Source organism: Gnatocerus cornutus, chromosome 5, assembly GCF_029298725.1.
Source record: "Gnatocerus cornutus isolate USDA-ARS CGAHR chromosome 5, icGnaCorn1.1, whole genome shotgun sequence".
NCBI lineage: Eukaryota > Metazoa > Arthropoda > Insecta > Coleoptera > Tenebrionidae > Gnatocerus > Gnatocerus cornutus.
Window position 1 is genome coordinate 10,458,017 of NC_142237.1, and position 20,012 is coordinate 10,478,028.

At 36.7% G+C, this 20,012-nt stretch overlaps 2 protein-coding genes across 2 annotated transcripts; both read left to right on the plus strand.

Annotated features, from left to right (window-relative positions):
- The first annotated feature begins 1,642 nt into the window (after nucleotides 1–1,642).
- wg (Wnt family member 1 wingless) lies at nucleotides 1,643–14,199 on the plus strand. The gene is made up of 4 exons (XM_088037159.1): nucleotides 1,643–1,843; nucleotides 5,807–6,069; nucleotides 10,048–10,343; nucleotides 13,142–14,199. Exons 1-4 carry the CDS (start codon nucleotides 1,743–1,745, stop codon nucleotides 13,721–13,723), a joined length of 1,242 nt encoding a protein of 413 aa, XP_087893285.1. The 5' UTR covers nucleotides 1,643–1,742; the 3' UTR covers nucleotides 13,724–14,199.
- A 3,032-nt stretch (nucleotides 14,200–17,231) lies between these two features.
- LOC148174365 (putative pyruvate dehydrogenase E1 component subunit alpha, mitochondrial) lies at nucleotides 17,232–18,745 on the plus strand. Its single transcript, XM_088036815.1, has 4 exons — nucleotides 17,232–18,320; nucleotides 18,462–18,532; nucleotides 18,611–18,647; nucleotides 18,716–18,745. The coding sequence occupies exons 1-4, from the start codon at nucleotides 17,343–17,345 to the stop codon at nucleotides 18,743–18,745; spliced, it is 1,116 nt and encodes a 371-aa protein (XP_087892941.1). The 5' UTR covers nucleotides 17,232–17,342.
- The last annotated feature ends 1,267 nt before the right edge of the window (nucleotides 18,746–20,012 follow it).

The following is a 20,012-nucleotide window of genomic DNA, read 5'->3' on the forward strand; positions in this document are numbered from 1 at the left end:
TGGGAAATTGTACGACGTGACTCATGAGCTTTGGTCCTTTGTCAAACTTGGGCGACTCCGCAGGATTTGTCGAACATTAATCATCAATTGAATTAATACAACCAAATTCTTTTCACTCAAACTTCCTTTGCGAGTTTTATTTGTTAAATTATAACCGCGGAGGAGCTTTCGCTATGAGCGTTTCGCGGAAGTACTGTACATATTTTATCGTGTCAAAGCTGCAAAACGACCAGCTGCTCCGTGACCTACCTTCCTACGTATGTTTATTTTATGTTTGTGTGCAATAACACATTTCGTCAATTAAGTCGTCTCTGCGTTGACAGAAGTATCAAACATCTCCGTTTCCACGCACATGTGAGCGATACGAATCGCATTTCCTGAGTTGACAAATCTCGTGAGTTTTTAACTCGATGTTTCTATTTCTCGAGTGAAGCTCACGCGTTGAGAGGACAGTATGATTGATCGCTGTTATCGTCTTCAAGATGTCACCTTTTGGTCTGCCTAGTGTTCCATTCATGTGTCATGCGGTTTCCTACGTTTGGAGTAATTTCTTTGAACAGCCATTTGTCCTACTGTTTTGCGCCGAAATCCATCAGTATTGGCGCATCATCGCTTAATTGCCTCTTCAGCAAGTCACTTAGACCGCGATCTTATCAGTCGATAATTGATAGCAGCTGTATTTATGTTGTCTATTAGTGATGGTGTTAATTCAGTAATGATAGCGTGCTTTGTTGTTGCGTCTATCGCAAGATCTGCTGGGAACTGTAATTGGTGCGTTTTTATCCTGATGGAAGGTCCTGATTGGTACATTAGGCGTTAAATTTTAATTGCGGTCGTTTTACATTCCTGGGTGATTGACAATTCTCACGCTACTTACGCCAATAACCCAGATTGGATTTTATCGAGAGGTTTTACGAGGTTTTCCATTAATTTTACATTAATTGTCTACAGGATGTTTGCATCTGAAAGCGCATTAGAGAAATACGGAAATAATAAGTTATTCCAAGCAAAACGTTGCAAATACCTGATAGTGCTATTCCTGCATTAATTTCAGTATTAACTTGACCCATTAGAGAAAATTATAGTGTGTTGTAATTTATACAGACATTAATGCTCGAGCTGTGTAAGTACCTGCTTCGGTAGTTATTTATAAAATAATTAGTTTCACATAACCCGTCATCGCGCAACGTTTTCCTCTCTCGGGGCGCAATCAATGGGGCCCAGGTTCATTCAAAACAAAATAACAAAAAGTAACTTTAGATTAGACAGAGGAACAGAGATCCGGAGTAAAAACGGAGTGTTTTCCGCTAATTGCCTAAAAGCCATTCGAGCGCATTGTGCAGTAGAACAAAAGCTGCTGACCGCCAGGATTCCGGAGTCCGATTCCGGTGACCCTCCGCTGTTGCATTTTTGTGTAGCAATGGCGGTGAGCGCGTCGCAGAGGCCTGTCCGAAGGCGTGTCCTTGCCTTTCGATTGGCCCCGACCGCGAAATTGGGAGGAGTGCAACTCCACGTGTCCAGGACCACACGTGCAGGAGGCCGCAAAGCTCAGTGCCACAAAGGACTCTGCTGTGGGTGGTCGGGATACAGGTTGACTCCTCCTGCGGCAATTATTCGTATTTCGTCGGTCATGTTCGACGCTATAACCACCCCTACTCTACCCCCGAGTTGAGTAAATAGTGAGGTCCAAGTGATATTGTTTATTTTTTGCGTTTGTGGTGTTGTGTGCGCGGGTGGACACTATGAAGGTGACAGTGATATTCGTGATGAACCTCTTTGTGCTCACCGCCCTCGGCGAGGTTAACTCCAAGAACAAGAACCGAGGAAAGGGATCCATGTGGTGGTAGGTACTGATAATGCAAAAACAACTTGAATTTGGATAAAGCGAGGATTCTCTTTCGATTAATGAGCAATGCTTTCGTTGAATTTCAATTGGGTTTGGATGCTAACGGATGAGTGGATCGTATATCACTCACGTTGGTAGCTGACAACTTTTGATGGATACGCGGCGCGACAACCTTTACATGGGCACCAAGTGAGTTCTGTAAATCTTCGGTGTCAGCCCACGGAGATGCGAGCGGATTTTTAATGACCCATTTTGCGAAATTTGGCTACTGAAGTTTTTGTCTTCAGACCCTGTTGTTGCGCAGTTTCTACAATAAGTCATTCAACTAACAATCGGACTCTTTCATTAACAAATCAATCATCAAAAAGCTTTTTGTTATTTAATAATCTCGCTGATATTTTATTCCAATGATGGATGGATGACTCATACTTTGAAACTGAGAACTTTTCGCAATAAAAGAGCCACAAAAGACGCTGATAAAATAACAATTATTTGCCCAAAATTTGTCAGTTTTACAACTGCCGTAAATCAAGTTTACCCACCCAAATTTTACTAATTCACTTTCTTTATTGCCGCCCCACAGATAACAGTCTTATCTTACTAGTCAAGCAAAATTTTATTATGTTACCTCTAATTTAAATTAAGTTTAATTAATTGGAACTTTAATTAAACAAAATATTGATACGGCATCAAAAATAAGAACAAAAGCAAAAATAGAATTATTTACTACGCCATTCATTGCTCGCTCATCAACTCTGGTTGAATGAACTTTAGCTATAGTTGCGAAAGATTAGCTGACCTTCTCAACTGAAATGTTTTTTCTAAGAATAGATAGATAATTCGCATGAAGATGTCACCTGGCGTCAGGTATTACCGTGCTTTTCCATTTAACAAAAATGGGTTGTATGCAACCAGTAAATCATTAAAAATGCAAAATTTTAAACTTGCATCGCATTTTTAAACTTATTGATAATATTCTACGTCTCTTTGTTTGATTTGTTTTTTATCCTTCACGCAAAAATGTTTCTCGGCGACCTTGTTACTCTTATTGGATGAATTGTGGAGATGCTGTTCGAAGCTAACATTTAAATTCTCTCCGTAATACGCATAATTAATCACACAAATACGTTTCTCGGGAATCTATTTATTTCTCCCAAGGCAGCGTGCAAGTGGTGAAGAGTTTTCTGTTGTGGTCAAGTCCTTACAAAGCCAGAGGTATTTACCAAGCCATTTACAACTGCTTTGCATATAGTTACAATGTAGATATATACGCACAACTGTCTTCTCTTATACCATGCTAAAACACGTCCGTTTGAACACATACATAAATTATGGATAATTATTCACGCTTAATGCAACTGTTAGATTGTATCTACCAACGATTTATACACAATAAACAATCCTGCGAAAGACGCGGAGTAAAATAGGCCTTGGTCCCGAAGCGACGGGTTCGTCGCCTGCGCCAGCGTCAAAGTCTCCAACTGTATATCCGAGTTTAACGCGTTTTGGGGTAAATTATTGCACTGTCAGTGTTTGAATTGCTGACATTTTAACCATAGTGCTGTTGTTTATATTCGAATCAACAGCATTGTGATGGAAATGTCGTCATTTCGAGCAAACTATCAGCATCTAATCCGACACGAATAGAATTTAGGTTGAAATATCGAGAACACGATAGATAAATGCGTTTCCAGTCACATCATTTGTCTACGAGAACCCCTAATATTTCAACTGTCTGTAGAGTCGATATAGCACGAAATAAAGGGTTGATCGAGATTTGGGGATGACAAGAACATTAGTTTCAGCCGGGCGGATGATTTATAACCGGCGCTGCCGTTTTGATTGGCGACTTTGAAAAATGTTAATAGGCGATGCTGGGGTTTTATAGGATTCTAAATTTCGACGGCGAAATGAGAGGTTTTATGGAGAGGAAGTGACGATTTCACGGGTTGATAAAGTTATTGTTGCTTGTGTAATAAAGTGATTGTCTCCCGCGAATTTTATTTGTGAATAATTGTCAATCTCGTGCTTTTACCGCTTGTAAATTTCTCGGCGGCGATATGAACTTTTATGGTTCGGAATGTGAAGATTTAACACTATCTGAATCTTAATTGCAAAACGCACAATTCTAAAAATGACGAACCTCGAGAAATAAGAACGGAGCGTGAGAACGGCGATCATCCACTGTTATCTAGTGCTGTTGTCTCGGCCATACGTTAACCCCTTATCTTGAGATTCCTCCGCCAAAGGTATGTCACCAACACCGACAAAAAACACGCCACTGGACTAATATAAAGATTCCTCTGGTTATGTCGAGGCTGCTGTGGAACCGTGCGAGGAATCGGAATCGGCCACGAATATTTCTCAAATTCCTAATGAAGAGGCATCGCTTTTACATTAGGACTTATCGCCGGATTTATTGATACATTCCACGGTTTTATGTCGGATGAGCTCGGGAAATGTCCAAGACGAACAAATATTTGGGTAACTGGGTGAGAATTGTCGGCAAATACGAAATCTGCGCTTTTGTTTGGCTTTGACCAATAGTCGGGGGAACAGGTGAACTTGACAGGAAAGCGCGACCTCATTCACAGGATGCACGCGAGATGGGTCTTTAAAATTTACCTATTAAATATTCAGGTTCGGTAGAAGTAACTAAATTTAGTAACTTTTATTTTTGAGCTGTGTTACTAAGGTTATAACTTTTCTAGTGTAATGTAAAACAAATGTCTTCCAATTGACAGTTTTTGGAACTAATTAGTTTATCGATTTATTCATCTTCTAAATCTAGCTGTTGGTGTTGCAAAAATAGTTATTTATGTACCAAGGAAAAAAAGTGTTTCTTTTTTGGCCGACGATAAAATGGCCCAAGATTTTTTAGGCGACATCATTAAATTTACAAGTTCATTAATTTTTATTTATGATTTATTGATTTAATCATTTATAACAACTGAATAATTGTAAATATCATATTTTCTTTATTTACATTTGCAGTTTCGGCATGTGCAACTTCACAATTTGTACGAATTAGGTTTGATGTGCTTTTTGATGTTGTGCTAGACAAGTTCATTTTGCAATAATTCAACACGTGTTTGTTGCATTTTACAGCAGTTTGTTGATTTGATTTTACCCAAATAATTTTAAAATTGGGGTAATGTTGGTATTTTGATGTAAGTAATATGCAAAATTATGCATAGATGGAGCCACCATAGATCGGCCAAAAATGTTTGCGGCCAGAAAAGACGTTTTGCACTGTGCTCCATTGATAATAGTACGGCAGCAATCGTAACACTTTAAGTCCATTTTCAATCAAAATATTATTTGACAGACAGACAGTGATGCCAACGTTTAATTCCTAGTTATATCAGAAATCCGACGTAACGACACAAAAGTATCCATTAGTTACATCTACCGAAGATGAATAGCTAATAGAGTGAGAATATTACAGCACGAGCGTAGCAACGCTATTTTAAAATTGGAACTTTCTCTTATGTGTGCGTTCATTGTTGAATCCGTTGGGGGCAAATGATTCAATTAATAAATTTGCATTTACTCGTTGCAAATTTTAACTCCTCTCATGAAAAAGCTCCATTAAATTTACGAGGCCGTAAAGCAAGCATTTAAATTTTTATTGTTTATCCGCCCGTATCCAAGCAACATATATATTTATACAATTCCTCGCTTAAACTATTCCACATAAATTGTGCCCTTTAATACAAATTGTTTTTCGAGTAGTGCAATAAGTATGGTGTGAGTATGCTAGTTGTAATTTACGGCCACATTAAACTTAATAACCGTTTAAGTACGAACTAAGTTTATATCTTGAAATATGGCATACACGACCGTATTAATTACTTTATTTTAATGCTACTGCACCATAAACCCTCCCGTCCTTGAAGGAGTAGTAAAACTCCCAGGTGAAACATCGAAAGTTTGCTCAAATTCGCCTTCTTTTCCTAGGGGAATCGCAAAAGCTGGCGAGCCCAACAACCTCTCCCCTATATCTCCTGGACGCCTCTACATGGACAGCTCCGTGCACACTACTCTTCGGCGAAAGCAGCGTCGCTTGGCGAGGGACAACCCTGGTCTGTTGGTAGCCTTAGCCAAAGGCGCCAACATTGCCATCCACGAGTGCCAACATCAATTTCGTAACCAACGTTGGAACTGTTCGACGAGAAACTTCCTCCGGGGAAAGAACTTGTTTGGAAAAATCGTCGACAAAGGTTAGTAAATTATTTTGAAAGTGTACAGAGACTTTTACGGTGCACCACGATCACGTTTAAGTGGTTTATTACGGCGTGGATTGACAGCTTACAGCGTACGCAGATCTTTGATTGATAAAACGTCTTAACCTACTTTCTTTGAGATTTATGTTTTTGCGGCTTTCACTTCGCTCGAATTTAGGCTCGTTTTGTTTTCTGTTTTTTGAGTTGGATCAAAACGGTAATTAATCGGAGAGTAATTGCTTATTTAGAAAGGGAGAATTGTGTAAGAAAGTGGTAAGTGATCACTTCTTCTATTTAAGTCAAAGGTAATTGTTCTCCACTGACTTCCACGTTTGGATTATTTTAACCCTCTAGTGGCTAGAATGTTGAATGGGGTCCATTGAGCGTAGAATTTTTTGCTTCTGTTGGAAGCCCTGTCATCAAATTTACGACTTTGCAATGCTTTCTTGAGCATGCATTCATTGTTGGCAGTTCCAATAAGTAGTAATCGATGGTATTCCAAACGATAAATCATCATTTGTCCACCTGAAGCTCCTTTAAAGGTGTTTGTGGGTTAGAAAGTACGAATTGCGTTATGGTTTAATTTAAGGTGATGTTTTTATTGGCAAGTGAGTGAAAAATGGAGCTACTCATCCATCATTATGGATTTATGGACGGTAGCTCAAAAGAATGAATACAAGTACGTCATGGTACTATTTACGCATTAAATAGTACCTAATTCGACACTGCTGACATTTTTCTTCTTGCTTCACGACGTGGTATTCTTCCTTTGCGTAGGCTGTTATACGTCTGGAACATCGTCATCGATTATGATTTATCCGGTTCGATAAGTGTCTGCGTAAAAAATCGATGTACGATCAATAGCTGGCATTTCACGACGCGTGACAACAGATTCCTTTCTTCAACACGGCCATAAACAAGTAGGTTGTCATATTCGACATTGCGTGACTCAAGGCGATGTCCGGAGCGTCTTTATTTCAATGTCGGTGCTATTGTTTAATTTTTGCTCGGAATCGGTCGATAATGGAGCATCCACAACCACGACTGACACTATGTATAAAGATCGCGTGGGCCAAAACGCTACAGGTGTCCGGCATTGTACTCTAGCCGGGTGGCAGGTAGATGTTCGCGTACAAAATACATCTTCATTTCTCATAGCGGCCGTGATTTACTACGTCTGACTGCATTTTATATTGCTTAGGTAGTTGTGCGAATAAATAAAAACGAGACCAACGCCAAGACTAAACTTTTACTATTTTACTAAACTTCTGATCACACATCATTTCTAATTAACTTTTCGTTATAAATGAGAAATTCTGATTAATCGTAGATAAAATATTGTAAGATACACGTTTAATAAGTTTCTTTATGGCACTCCTAGCCACTCTAATGAAGAATGACTTTTAACTTAAACTGGTTCTAAAATTTTGAAATTTGCTAGACTAATTACGCTTGTTAAAAGAAGTAATGCCTTTAAGTTTTATTCCTATATATATTGGAAATTTTCAGCTCGTCCTAAAACAAAAAATTCTAATAAATCTGTTTCTGGTTCTAAAATTTTAAAATTTGGCAAACTAATTACGCGTGCTAAAAGTAATAATGCCTCTAAGTTTCATTCTTATATTCCTAAAAATAGCGAAAATACACAAACATCGAGCTGAAATGTCAGTGAAAAAAAAAGTTTTTATTTAGTTAGAGCAAAAATGAGGGCGAAATTTTATCCACTTTGCCTAGTGCGCTAAACTAATTTTCGTAAATAAAAGTTGTCTTTATTCACTTATACCATAAATAGCGATTATAATTTTTCGAAAAAAATATTCTTCTCTTTTTAGTTCTTGTACGACACAAAAAGGTCGTTTTAAAGAAAGATTTTTATTCAGAATTTTTGAAAATCGAAACCTCTAAACTGAACAGTGGATATAACAAATAATTGATGAAGCTTTTCGAGGGTAAAAAAAAAATTTTGAAAACCTACGTTTTATGACTGTCGAGTAATTTTAATTTGGGTAAGGCCCTATTAATACCCCGTTTGAAAACATCAATTTGTCAGTCATTTAATTAAAATAATTCGAAAGACAGCACAAAATTGGTCCAATTTAGATACAAAATCAGGTATGAGGCGGTGGCGACCGAAAAAAATAAAGTGGTATTTCGGGTAGTCTTTTATCGTTTGATCTACAGAATCCGACCTGCTATTTGTTATTTTACCCGATAAACTTGGTCTATTAGTCCCAATTGATCGGTAATTTGAGTATTCAATCAATGCTCATCGGTTTCCTTGATCGGCGTTGGTCTGCAGGACCGGATTTGGGTAATAATCTTCGTTATTTAATAACTGACACAACTATTTTTATTAGTCGCCTCCTTCCTCCTGCCTAAATTAATTAAAAGACTTCCAAACCCGTTTGAGCCCATAAAAACTATAAGTTTATGATTTACACGCAAGTGCGATATACCAATCTATCCGGTCCTAATTGAATTGAGAAATTTAGACAAGATTAAGGAGCGGAAAGAGCCGACGTTGACATTTTCAATATTGACTATAAGCATTAACTCGGCCGTAACCCATCTGCTGATAAGCAAACATGTGTTCCCTAAATAAACTGGAATCGACGTGAGTAATCCAGGTATTGTGTACTTTCTGCGTCTCTTAACCCCGTTTTGTCATGGAAATTTACGGGTTGGGGGTCACAGCGGAATCTTCAACCCTGCGACCTGCGTTTGTCATTTCAAAATTTTACTTTACTATGTGTTAAAAGGCACGATTCCACAGTTGCTTCCTGTAGGTCCGCTCTGGAAGTTATGAATTATTGTTGTTTCGTTAATCTCTGCCCCCCTGGGGGAAGACCTGGTAATTACGTCATCATCGAGACTGCACGCTGTGAGGCATGATATATAAGTACCTGGACTACATGCTCAGGTATTGTTACAAACACTGTTGTTTATCACTACAAGATCTCGATCGAATATTAGTCAGATTTAGATCATTAAATCCGCCATAAATAAACACACCGGATTTATTTATTATACTAATTAGCCTCTCTTGATAATCACCAAGTTTATTATCGCAAGCTCGGCCGATACACGACATATTGTCAATAAACAACCTTTTTACGGCATAAATTGAGTCGCTGCTCGTTCTCTTCCTGCGGTTATGGAGGTACTTTCCAAAATGATCTCAGTTTAGTGCTCGCTTCATTTCCATATCCGTCAACGAAGCGTTCTTTGTCTTTGGAAATGAAAATCGACGTAAACGAGCCACCGACGAGATTTTTACAATCCTATAAAATCGACGGCATGATCGGGCGATAAAACTCATCCACGAAGAATGCCTAACCTTCTGGTAACTTTAATGCTCATGTTTTGTGGTTTTGGTCAACTGACAAATGCCGTTTAATAGTTTCGGTGATGGGTTTATGGTCCATTAAAGATTTTATCATTTTATTTTTGACACATATAATTTTTATGTGGGGCCCTGTTTGTTGAAATTTTTAAAACATGTTAATTAACTGTTTTATGAACAGCGTTTGAATCACACACGCACTCACAAAACCGCTTCTTTTGTGTTTTGTTGTAAACCACAAATAATGGTGCACCCATGGATTCCCAACGTGCAGATGGTGAATTTGATATTCCCGACCGGAAAAGGGCGCGTAGGTAGCAATTTATCCCCAGGGAGTCATCCTTCACCTATTTGCTCCAGATCCCTACAAGACAATCCCCATGATTAAAACCCTCTCCGATCTTCATGTTTTGATCTTTTTGATGTAGTACCCTCAACATTCATTAGCTTGTTCGGACGACATTTTTACGGCGTATTAAAATTTGTCAAAGGGTTGCATACAAAGACTCGCATGTCCAGATGTTTGCTTCCAGCCCTCCTCTTTTGTTCCGCGGACATGAAAAAAAATTGAGTGGACCAATTATTGGCCCTCCGTTCTTCACTCTGTTATAACTTGATTAAATTTTTTTCAGGATGTCGAGAAACTGCTTTCATCTATGCAATAACGAGCGCTGCGGTCACCCACGCGATCGCAAGAGCTTGCAGCGAAGGATCCATAGATACTTGCAATTGCGAAACCCACTACAAAGGAAGACCGCAAGTTACAGGCAACACGGCGGTTTCCGGAGTTCGGGATTTCGAATGGGGAGGATGCTCTGATAACATCGGCTTCGGATTTGCGGTCAGTCGCGAATTCGTGGATACTGGAGAGCGAGGGAAGACCATTAGGGAGAAGATGAATTTGCACAACAATGAAGCCGGCAGATGGGTGAGTTCCAGTTTCCAATCGATACCTAATAGATAATATTTATAATGAGGCAGTTTCTTCGGACAGCTGCGCCGCAGTTTCCACAAATCAAAGTCGCGGAATTAAAATTCGGTGTATGTAACCTGTAAAGCCGTGCGATAGCATGTAATGTGGCACCCCACGGGGCACAGATGTCTCTTAGATGTGCAAAGGACGTCCCGGAGAGAGACACCGTGTTACACGGATAATGCTGCCGTCGGAACATGTGTTCTAAGCTGTTGTTTGCTACGTGAATCTAAGAAAATTGCGGCCCCGACTAAACAGAAGCCAGTTTTTCAGCTTTCCAGGGAACCGTACCGACGCGTCCTGAATTAATTACATTCTACTCCGCCGATCCGATAGAAATAACACAAGAAAATAAACCAGAAAGTAGCAAATGAAGAAATACAGCATCCACGCTCGTTTTACTTTACTTGGACGATTAATTTCTTCTTGAAGTTCACGCAGAAATATGAAAGAGCCGGAGATGTCAATTTAAGAGGAACCTCGACTTATGTAATCAATTCTCGGAAATGTTAAAACGGGGAAAATTACCTACATTACGGACGAGCAAGTTGAGTTAAGCACGTAGTAAATGACCAATTAAGTTGAATACGACTACTTTGCTCTTTAATGGAATGTTATATGTTCTTTGATCTGCTCGGATTTTTGTTTAGAATAAACTGTTTTACAAAGTTGCCACTTTTATGCCAACATATTTACTCGTCGCATCCGTTGTTCGAGCCGCCTGCTTTAACGCATTTCTGCTGGAAAATGCACCAGGAGATTTATTGGCTCCAAAGCTCGCGGATTTGAGATGTGAGAATGAAATTTTTAAATTTTTACCCGGTTCGCTTCATGTTCGTGTTATTGAATATTGTTTTTAATAAAATTTTGAAATTTGGTAGACTAATTACGCGAGCTAAAAGTAATGACTGCAAGTTTCATTCATATATTCCGAAAATTAGCGAAAACACGAAATTTTGTTTAAAATATTGCAAATTTTCACTTCGTCTTTCAACAAAAAATTAAAAAAAATAAGTTTCTGGTTCAAAAATTTTGAAATTTGGCAAGCTAATTACGTATGCTAAAAGTAATAATGCCTCCAACTTTTACTCTTATATTCCGAAAATTAACGAAAGTACGAAATTTAACATAAAATATTGGAAATTTTTACTTCGTCCTAAAAACAATTAAAAAAAAACGGTTTCTGACTCTAAAATTTTGAAATTTGGCAGATTAATTACGCGTGCTAAAAGCAATAATGCCTCCAAATTTTATTTCTATATTTTTAAAATTAGCGAAAATACGAAATTTAAGACAAAATATTGAAAGTTTTCAATTCAACTTACAACAAAAAATTCTAAAAAATCTGTTTTTGGTTCTGAAATTTTGAAATTTGGCAGGCTAAATACGCGTATTAAAAGTAGTAATTCCAAATTTCCAAATTTCATTTTTATATTTTTAAAAGTAGCGAAAATAGGAAATTTAAGACAAAGTATTCTGACTATGACTACGGATTTTTGTTTAGAACAATCTGTTTTACAAAGTTGCCACTTTTATGTCAACATATTTAGATACTCGTCGCATCCCTTGTCCGGCTTTAACGGATTCTGCTGTAAAATTCATTAGCTCCGAAGCTCGAGGATTTGAGATGTGAGAAATCTCCAAATTTTTGGCCTGCTCGCTTCAAGTTCGTGTTATTTTGGTAAACTTGGTGACAGCTCGACCCTCGTCTCCAAATCAAGTTCGTCTTTAATTAGACTCCACGACTCACTTTTTGGAGAAAATAGTAAAAAACTCAAACGAGTTGTCGTTGAATATAAATAATATTTATGCGCGATTAAAACATTCTAATGATGACTGGTGTGAGAAAAAGGTTTGATTTATGCAGAAAGTGGTCATTACTACCGGGTGGTCGTATCGAGTTTTATTAAAATGCATATTAACTTGTTACTGGCCGCGAAGACCGCCCATTACTAATAAAGTGACATTCGCTCAAGGCGCTCAGATGGACTTTATTAAGTCGCGTACAAAATACAATTTTGTTGCGACACCTCCGTCAGTTGAAAAGCTCAGTTTCCGGCAATTAAGCGTATTTTCGAAGAAACTTTCCCAAAGACATGCTGTGGGCCGCGAGCCAATCGTAAATTGGTGCAATTACTTAGTAGAAACCACGAAGAGAGATTTAAGTCACACGGAAACTCATAATGAATATGGTGGACTTTGTTTTCTCCTTTCTTAGTGGTAATAATAACGCGATTGTGTCTTCTTCGGGTCCAGTTAGCCATCCGTTAGAGCTAATGTCCCGTTTCACATATTCATCGAAATTGACGTTTCCACTATTTAGTCTAGTGCTCGTAAATGTCTTCTTAACAAATCGCAAAGCCACCATCATTTCTCAATGTGACAGCTAGGAGATCACGTTCCTCTGTTTATGTTGTTGGATGTGATTGCACGAATTCTGGCCAAGATATGTTCCTTTGAAGACGATAGCACTAATGAGAGGCGATATTGCCGCTGGTTATCGTCTTCAATTAATTTCAACGATAGGGAAAGTACGAGAGGTGACTTACAACCGACTAATTTTACTTTATTAACATGTGCAACCCAAGCTCTGATAAATGGTGCTATTCTAAGTGCCTTCCAGACGTGTCTTCTGCAGTGCTCGGGGGATTATTAATTACGCTGCGATTTATTATCGACATTTTCTACAAATTAAGACATAAACCAATTTACATCCTCAGGATATTTACTGAAAGTGTTTCTGTTTATTTCAGCATGTGCAGGCCCAAATGCGGCAAGAATGCAAATGCCACGGCATGTCCGGCTCCTGCACCATCAAAACCTGCTGGATGCGTCTTCCACCGTTTCGCGTGATCGGTGACCTCCTGAAAGACCGCTTCGATGGTGCTTCCCACGTCGCCGCCTCCAACTCTGGTCACCACCGCAACAGCAACAACGCGCATCGCAACCGGCCACCAAAAAACCCTAAACTAAACAACATCAACGGGAACAGCATCCACAGTAAACGCGAAAACAAACGGAAACATAAATACGGTTTTCAATTGAAACCGTTTAACCCGGAACACAAGCCTCCCGGAGTAAAAGATTTGGTGTATTATGAGATGTCTCCCGGATTCTGTGAGAAGAATCCGAAGTTGGGAATACAAGGCACCCATGGGAGGATGTGTAACGACACGTCGATGGGTGTCGATGGGTGCGATATTATGTGTTGCGGGCGGGGATATCGCACTCAGGAAGTGGTGGTTTTCGAGAGATGTAATTGCACTTTTCATTGGTGTTGTGAAGTGAAATGTGATGTCTGCAAAACGAAAAAGACGATTCATACGTGCGTGTAAATGGTGTGAAGGTGGCTTCATTCGATCGATGGAGAGGACGAACCGGTGGAATGAAGCTTTAGATGTGTAGGGAAACCCAGTGTCCAAACGCTTATTATCAGTATTAAAGATTGTGAAAAATATGTAAAAGACTGAATTGGAATTTATTTGAGTCATATTTGTACATACTACTAACTTATACTTTCAATCATCCTCTGAAAGGATTGATGTTGATCTGGGAGTAACGACCAGTCACACTTCTTGTTTAAACTTATATTTATTTATCGAATGTAAATATGAAAAAAATCAGCATGTAGTGTATCTCAAATCGTGTATATGTACCTATAATTTATACAGATCATTTCTATACTTGCGCATTAATTTATTGACTATTAAGTGTTGTACATTAGCATTTGTAAATATTCATGTAGATACTTATCGAGTATTTTTATAATTACTTTATTTATAATTAAACGTACTTGTAAATGTCTCAATTAATGTAAAATTATTAATAAATAATTACTGAAATTGTCAGTTTCATTCAACCCATCCATTATTCATAACCGCCGCACAACTTTCGTTTTGTACAATTTAAAATTTATTAAATTCTCAGGATGGTCTCATGCCAATGAAATTAATTAGTCGGACTCAGAAGCATGTTCAGCAACAGGTTCCTTAAAGAGAACGAGTGTATCGACAGGAATTAAGTTACAGATTCAAAAGCCCGTGATGATTTACTGAAAATGCTCGGGATTTATTTCACCTTTATGGTCAATATTTTAAGATGCTGGCCATAAATCATTACAAGGTAGATATTAATTATAACTAGAAGATATGAACTGAATGGGGATTTGTTCCCTCAAAGCAATAGATTAAAAGCCGTAAAGGTTTACAATTTATGTGCATTTATCTTTAAAGAGAATGTGGTGTGTCTGATTGAATAAGTTTCTTTTAACTATTTGTAATAAGTGTATGCAGTGTTGCAGTGATAAAATTGTGGTAATGTAAAAACACATTAAACGCTTTGTTGTATGTGATTAACTAACTGTGCCTAGTTGTGCAGTGCATTCAATAGTTTCAAACAAAGGGGAAATAGTTGACGGTTTTGTCCTGTCACTATCAATCATTACCTGAAAATTAAATTGGCTTTTTATTGTTGTTTGCAAAATGCAAATTAATTAATAAATGAGTAGACTTACTTAACAATTATATTATTTTCGAATTGAAAAACCAAAAAGCTAAATTAGCATCCAATTTTTCCGGTGATTTTATGGAGCTGGGTGCAGTCCGCATTTCACTTATTAAAAAAATCAGTTTTATATTCAATACTGTGCACTAAATTGCGTTTGAAACTAATATTGCACCTTCGATGGTCATCGAGGTAAAGTGGGAACCCATTAAACGTCTTCCTCGATTATTAAGAGTGCGATTTTTTCGTCTGTGAAATGAGAAAAGGAGATGCGGGCACTGTTGCAGTTCTCATGGGGCTGTTGAGCGTCAGCTCCATTACCATTAATGAATATTTCGGTCGTATTTTATTGCAATGCATGTATGCAGGCTCAGAAATGATGGACCTGTTTTGCTCCATAAGGCCAGCCATACATATCAAGCTCAACCTGTCAATCAAATCCGCGTTCCCGTAATACGTCCTCGTTTGACTGCCCAACCGGTAAAATTAAAACAGCAAAAACTGTACGTATTTGTTTTACTAATTTCAGCCGTTTTTATTGTTTTAATTAAAATATTATTTCATTTTTATGTGTGCTCATGACGGCTGCGAATTTTTAAAGTTTCATACCGTTGATCCTCTATTTGCAAATATGGGAAATATTCGATTGAAATTTTCATATGCTGGACTCAAGCCGCGGAATTTAATAATGCTGATCAGTGTGTGGTCACCCCATCCCATAACATCTGGGCATAAACTTATCATATTGCTCCTTTGTGCTGGAAATAACTGGGGTATTATGAAGTTTTCAGAACCATCGAGTTTGTTAGACTGCTCTCGGAGTCTCCCTGCTTCTAATATCGGAAGCAAGCACCGTGAATAATTTGCTCTTATTCATAGCCTTTCAATAATAACCTTTCATTAAATCAACAGCGCTGGCGAAGGCAGATTTATGAGCAGATTTTGACTTTATTATTACAGAGGCCTAAACGATCAAGAGAGGTACAAAAAATTAATACCAATAAATCAACAACAGAGTTGGTTGTTTTTTCTTTTAATTCTCAACATCAAAATGCGTCAACTAACTAAAAAATTCGGGATTTATTTATTAATAGAAAAGTAGCATTTGCGAGGTGGTTCCGAATTTACAAAGAGTTATAAAAAATTAAAAAAATCATTCTCTAACGTGAACAAAATTTTCTTACCTGGATTTTACCACACATTAACACAATAGCATCGACACTATCCCTTCGCAAAAGACGCGAAAAAACGCAAACGCAAATTTCGTAATCGTAAAGTCGTAAAGTTTAGGGATTTTATAGCCCGCAATGTTTTTACAAAATGTGCTAAATTCCAAAATTTTAGAGCAATAAACCCTATTTTTATAAATTTTTGTTTTGTAACAAATCAGAAATGACCTCCACTTCCAAATAAATTCCGTAACTATGACATTTTTTAAACTCAAAACAGTGAAATTTTCAGATTACGCTGCTTTGGATTTTATTTTCAACTGTGCTAAACTTTAATATTTTTGAACCAAAAAATAAAATTTTGAAATTTTTACTTTGAACAGATCAAAAATTTCTACCACTTTCTATTAAATTCCGTAACTTTGACAGTTTCAATCGTAGAGTCAAAAAGTTTATTTATTTACAGCCCTTGATCTCTCTATAAACTGTGCTAAATTTAAACATTTTTGAGTAAAAAACCAGATTTTTAAACATTTTTATTTTGGAATGAATCAGAAATGGCCCCCACTTCCTAATAAATTCCGTAACTTTAACATTTTGAAACTCAAAACAGTGAAATTATCAGTTTACGCTGCTTTGAACTTGATTATCAATTGTGCTAAATTTCAGATTTTTGAAACAAAAACAAACATTTTAGTAGAAATTTTTACTTTAATCCATATCTCTGACGCGAAGCAAAATTTTGAATTCAAAAAATCGCAGTAGGCTGAGTTTGCAACTTACAATAAGCGTATGGTCTCAAAAGATGCACCATATGGCCTTCTATGATTGTGACAAACTTCAAATTTTTTTTTTCGAAACGGAGATATGAGCTTGTAGTCAATTAAGAAACAAATTAAGACAGCCTGCATAAGTAAAAAAACCAGACGTAAAATTTTTTTCTGTTTTCAGTTTGGATTCTCTTTAAAAAGTCTTCTAGATTCAACCCTTTTCATCGTGAGATATAAAACCTTGTAAACTAGTGTAATTATTAATCAACAATTTCATCGACAGTTGGTTGTTTTCTTTCTAATCTTAACGTCAAAATTTGTCAAAAATGCGTCAACTAACTCAAAAATTCGGGATTTATTTAAACAGAATAGTATTTAACTCATGTAAATGTCGCTCTTTCGCCTCCGAGGCGCAGTTCAAAACATCGCCTTACAGTCTACATCACCTGGAAAACGGCCCCTCAGCCGAAGTAACTCTTACCAAGACAGATGCGCTAACCTTCTACGAACGTATGGCTACCATTCGAAAAATGGAGAACGAAATCAGCAAACTCTATAAACAGAAACTAATACGAGGTTTCTGTCATCTCTACGCGGGCGAAGAAGCTGTGGCCGTTGGTGTCCATACAGTTCTTCGCCCTGTAGATACCATCATTGCTTCGTACCGAAACCATTCATGGGCTTATCTGTATCACGACCAATCAATGGACCCAGTTATTGGGGAACTAGTTGGTGTTAAATGCGGAAGTGCAAAAGGTAGAGGAGGATCTATGCATATGTATGCGAAGAATTTCTACGGGGGACAAGGGATTGTAGGAGCGCAAGTACCACTGGGGGTGGGTATTGGTTTTGCTCATAAATATAGAAAAAGTGAGGGTTTTTCTGTGACGATTTATGGAGATGGAGCAGCAAATAATGGACAAGTTTTTGAGGTTTTTAACATGGCCAAATTATGGAATCTTCCAGTTTTATTTCTATGTGAAAACAATCTCTTTGGTATGGGAACCAGAGTTGACAGAGTCAGTGCAAATCCAAATCTTTACAGTAGAGGAGACCTCATTCCGGGAGTTTTGGTCGACGGAATGGATGTTTTAAGTGTGCGAGAGGCCACACGTTTTGCATCAGAACATATCTCATCGGGAAAAGGTCCTATTATCTTAGAGGCACGCACTTACAGATACTTTGGACACTCTGTTTCCGATCCCGGAACGTCATACAGGACGCGTGAAGAAATAAAAGAAGTCAGAGACACCAGAGATCCCATTACTACCTTCAAAAATAAAATTACTACAGCCGATTTAGTCACTGAAGCGGAAATAAGTGGGATTGAAAAAAAAATTAAAAAAGAATTAGAAGATTGCGTAAAGAAAGTCGTCGAAGATAAGCCACTTGTTGTTGAAGAGATAGCTAATGATATTTACTCGAACAGTTTGGAAAAAGAAGCGCGAGGAGTTTCTCCGTTCAAAGGCTATAAATACAGAGGAAAAGTGGCAAACAAATAATGGATTTCTAGGGTTGTACAGAAAATTTTAATGAATAAAACAATATAAATACTTTGAATATTTTGTTTGTAACATAATTTTTAACAAAACCAAAAAAATAACTGCGTTTTCTAGGATTCAAATTTTTAGAATTACAAGCTATACTACAAAACACCAGAAATTTTTGGTTGCTTCAGTTGTCACAGTTTATTTATAATTTTGTATTTTGACACATTTATTGAGTAAGTCAAAACTAGTAAACTTCCAAAATTTGAATGCTCTACGACTAAAATTCCTAGAGCTGCAGCCAATTATACTAAAACTAAAAAAAAATTCGTTGCTACTGAAAACAAAAATTTTTAAAAATTGTTTCGTTCGCTCTATAATTTTGTATTTTGGGGCAGATGCTAAATAAGTCAAAGCTAGCAAACTAGTTAGCTTAAATTAGTTAGCTAGTTTAAATGTTCTAAGATTAAAATTCATAGAATTACCGACTATATGTACTATAAAATACCAAAAATTTTTGGTGGCTTCTTAAATTGAAAATTTTTAAAACTTATCTCGTTTTATCTATAATTTTGTATTTTCGCACATTTATTCAGTAAGGCAAAACTAGTAAACTCCCCAAATTGGAATACTCTAGGATGAACATTTCTAGAGCTACAGACAATTATACTAAAAATTTTAAAAAATGTTTCGTTTGCTCCTTATTTTTGTATTTTGGCACATTTATTAAGTAAGTCAAAACTAGTAAACTTTTCAAATTTCAATACTCTAGGATAAAAATTCTTAGAATCACAAGCGTTTTGAAATTTTGGCATTTAAAATTGCCTCTTGCAACAAAAATTTTAAAAAATTGTTTCGTTTTATCTATAATTTTGTATTTTGGCACATTTATTAAGTAAGTTAAAACTAATAAAGTCCCCAAATTTGAATGCTCTACGACTAAAATTTCTAGAGCTACAGCCGATTATACTAAAAACTAAAAAGTTTTTCGTTGCTTTTTTAAGCAAAAATTTTTAAAAATTATTTTGTTTGCTTTATAATTTTGAATTTTGAGACAGTTATTAAACAAGTCAAAACTAGTAAACTCCCCAAATTTGAATGCTCTAGAATTAAAACTCTTGGAATTACAAGCTATACTACAAAACATCAAACATTTTTGGTTGCTTCTCACAATAAAAATTTCTAAAAATTGTCTCGTTTTGCTTATAATTTTGTATTTTGGCACATTTATTTAGTAAGTCAAAACTAGTAAACTACCTAAATTTGAGTGCCCTATCATTAAAATTCCTAGACCTACAGCCAATTTTACCAAAAATTCAGAAAAATGTTATTGCTTCTTGAATTTAAAATTTTTAAAAATTGTTTTGTTTTATCCATAATTTTGTTTTTTGACACGTTTATTTATTAAGTCAAAACTAATAAACTCCCCAAATTTGACAGGCACTGCCAATTATACTAAAAACGAAAAAGTTTATTGTTGCTTCTATAAGCCTATTTTTTTTAAATTGTCTCGTTAGCTCTATAATTTTAAATTTTGAGGCAGTTATTAAACAAGTCAAAACTAGTAATCTCCTTAAATTTGAATGCTAGTTTGAATTACAAACTATACCACAAAACATCCAAAATTTTAGATTGCTTCTTACAATATTTTTTTTTAAATTGTTTTGTTTGCTTCATAATTTTGCATTTTGGATC

What these genes read in the sequence shown, in the direction of transcription:
- wg (XM_088037159.1), top strand. Translation starts at nt 1,743, where the DNA reads ATGAAGGTGACAGTGATATTCGTGATGAACCTCTTTGTGCTCACCGCC. An exon ending in GGAAAGGGATCCATGTGGTG is followed by an intron (nt 1,844 to 5,806) that starts GTAGGTACTGAT and finishes TTCTTTTCCTAG; the next exon opens with GGGAATCGCAAAAGCTGGCG. An exon ending in ACAATGAAGCCGGCAGATGG is followed by an intron (nt 10,344 to 13,141) that starts GTGAGTTCCAGT and finishes TGTTTATTTCAG; the next exon opens with CATGTGCAGGCCCAAATGCG.
- LOC148174365 (XM_088036815.1), top strand. Translation starts at nt 17,343, where the DNA reads ATGGCTACCATTCGAAAAATGGAGAACGAAATCAGCAAACTCTATAAA. An exon ending in CACAGTTTATTTATAATTTT is followed by an intron (nt 18,533 to 18,610) that starts GTATTTTGACAC and finishes TAAAATTCCTAG; the next exon opens with AGCTGCAGCCAATTATACTA. An exon ending in CTAAAACTAAAAAAAAATTC is followed by an intron (nt 18,648 to 18,715) that starts GTTGCTACTGAA and finishes ATTTTGGGGCAG; the next exon opens with ATGCTAAATAAGTCAAAGCT.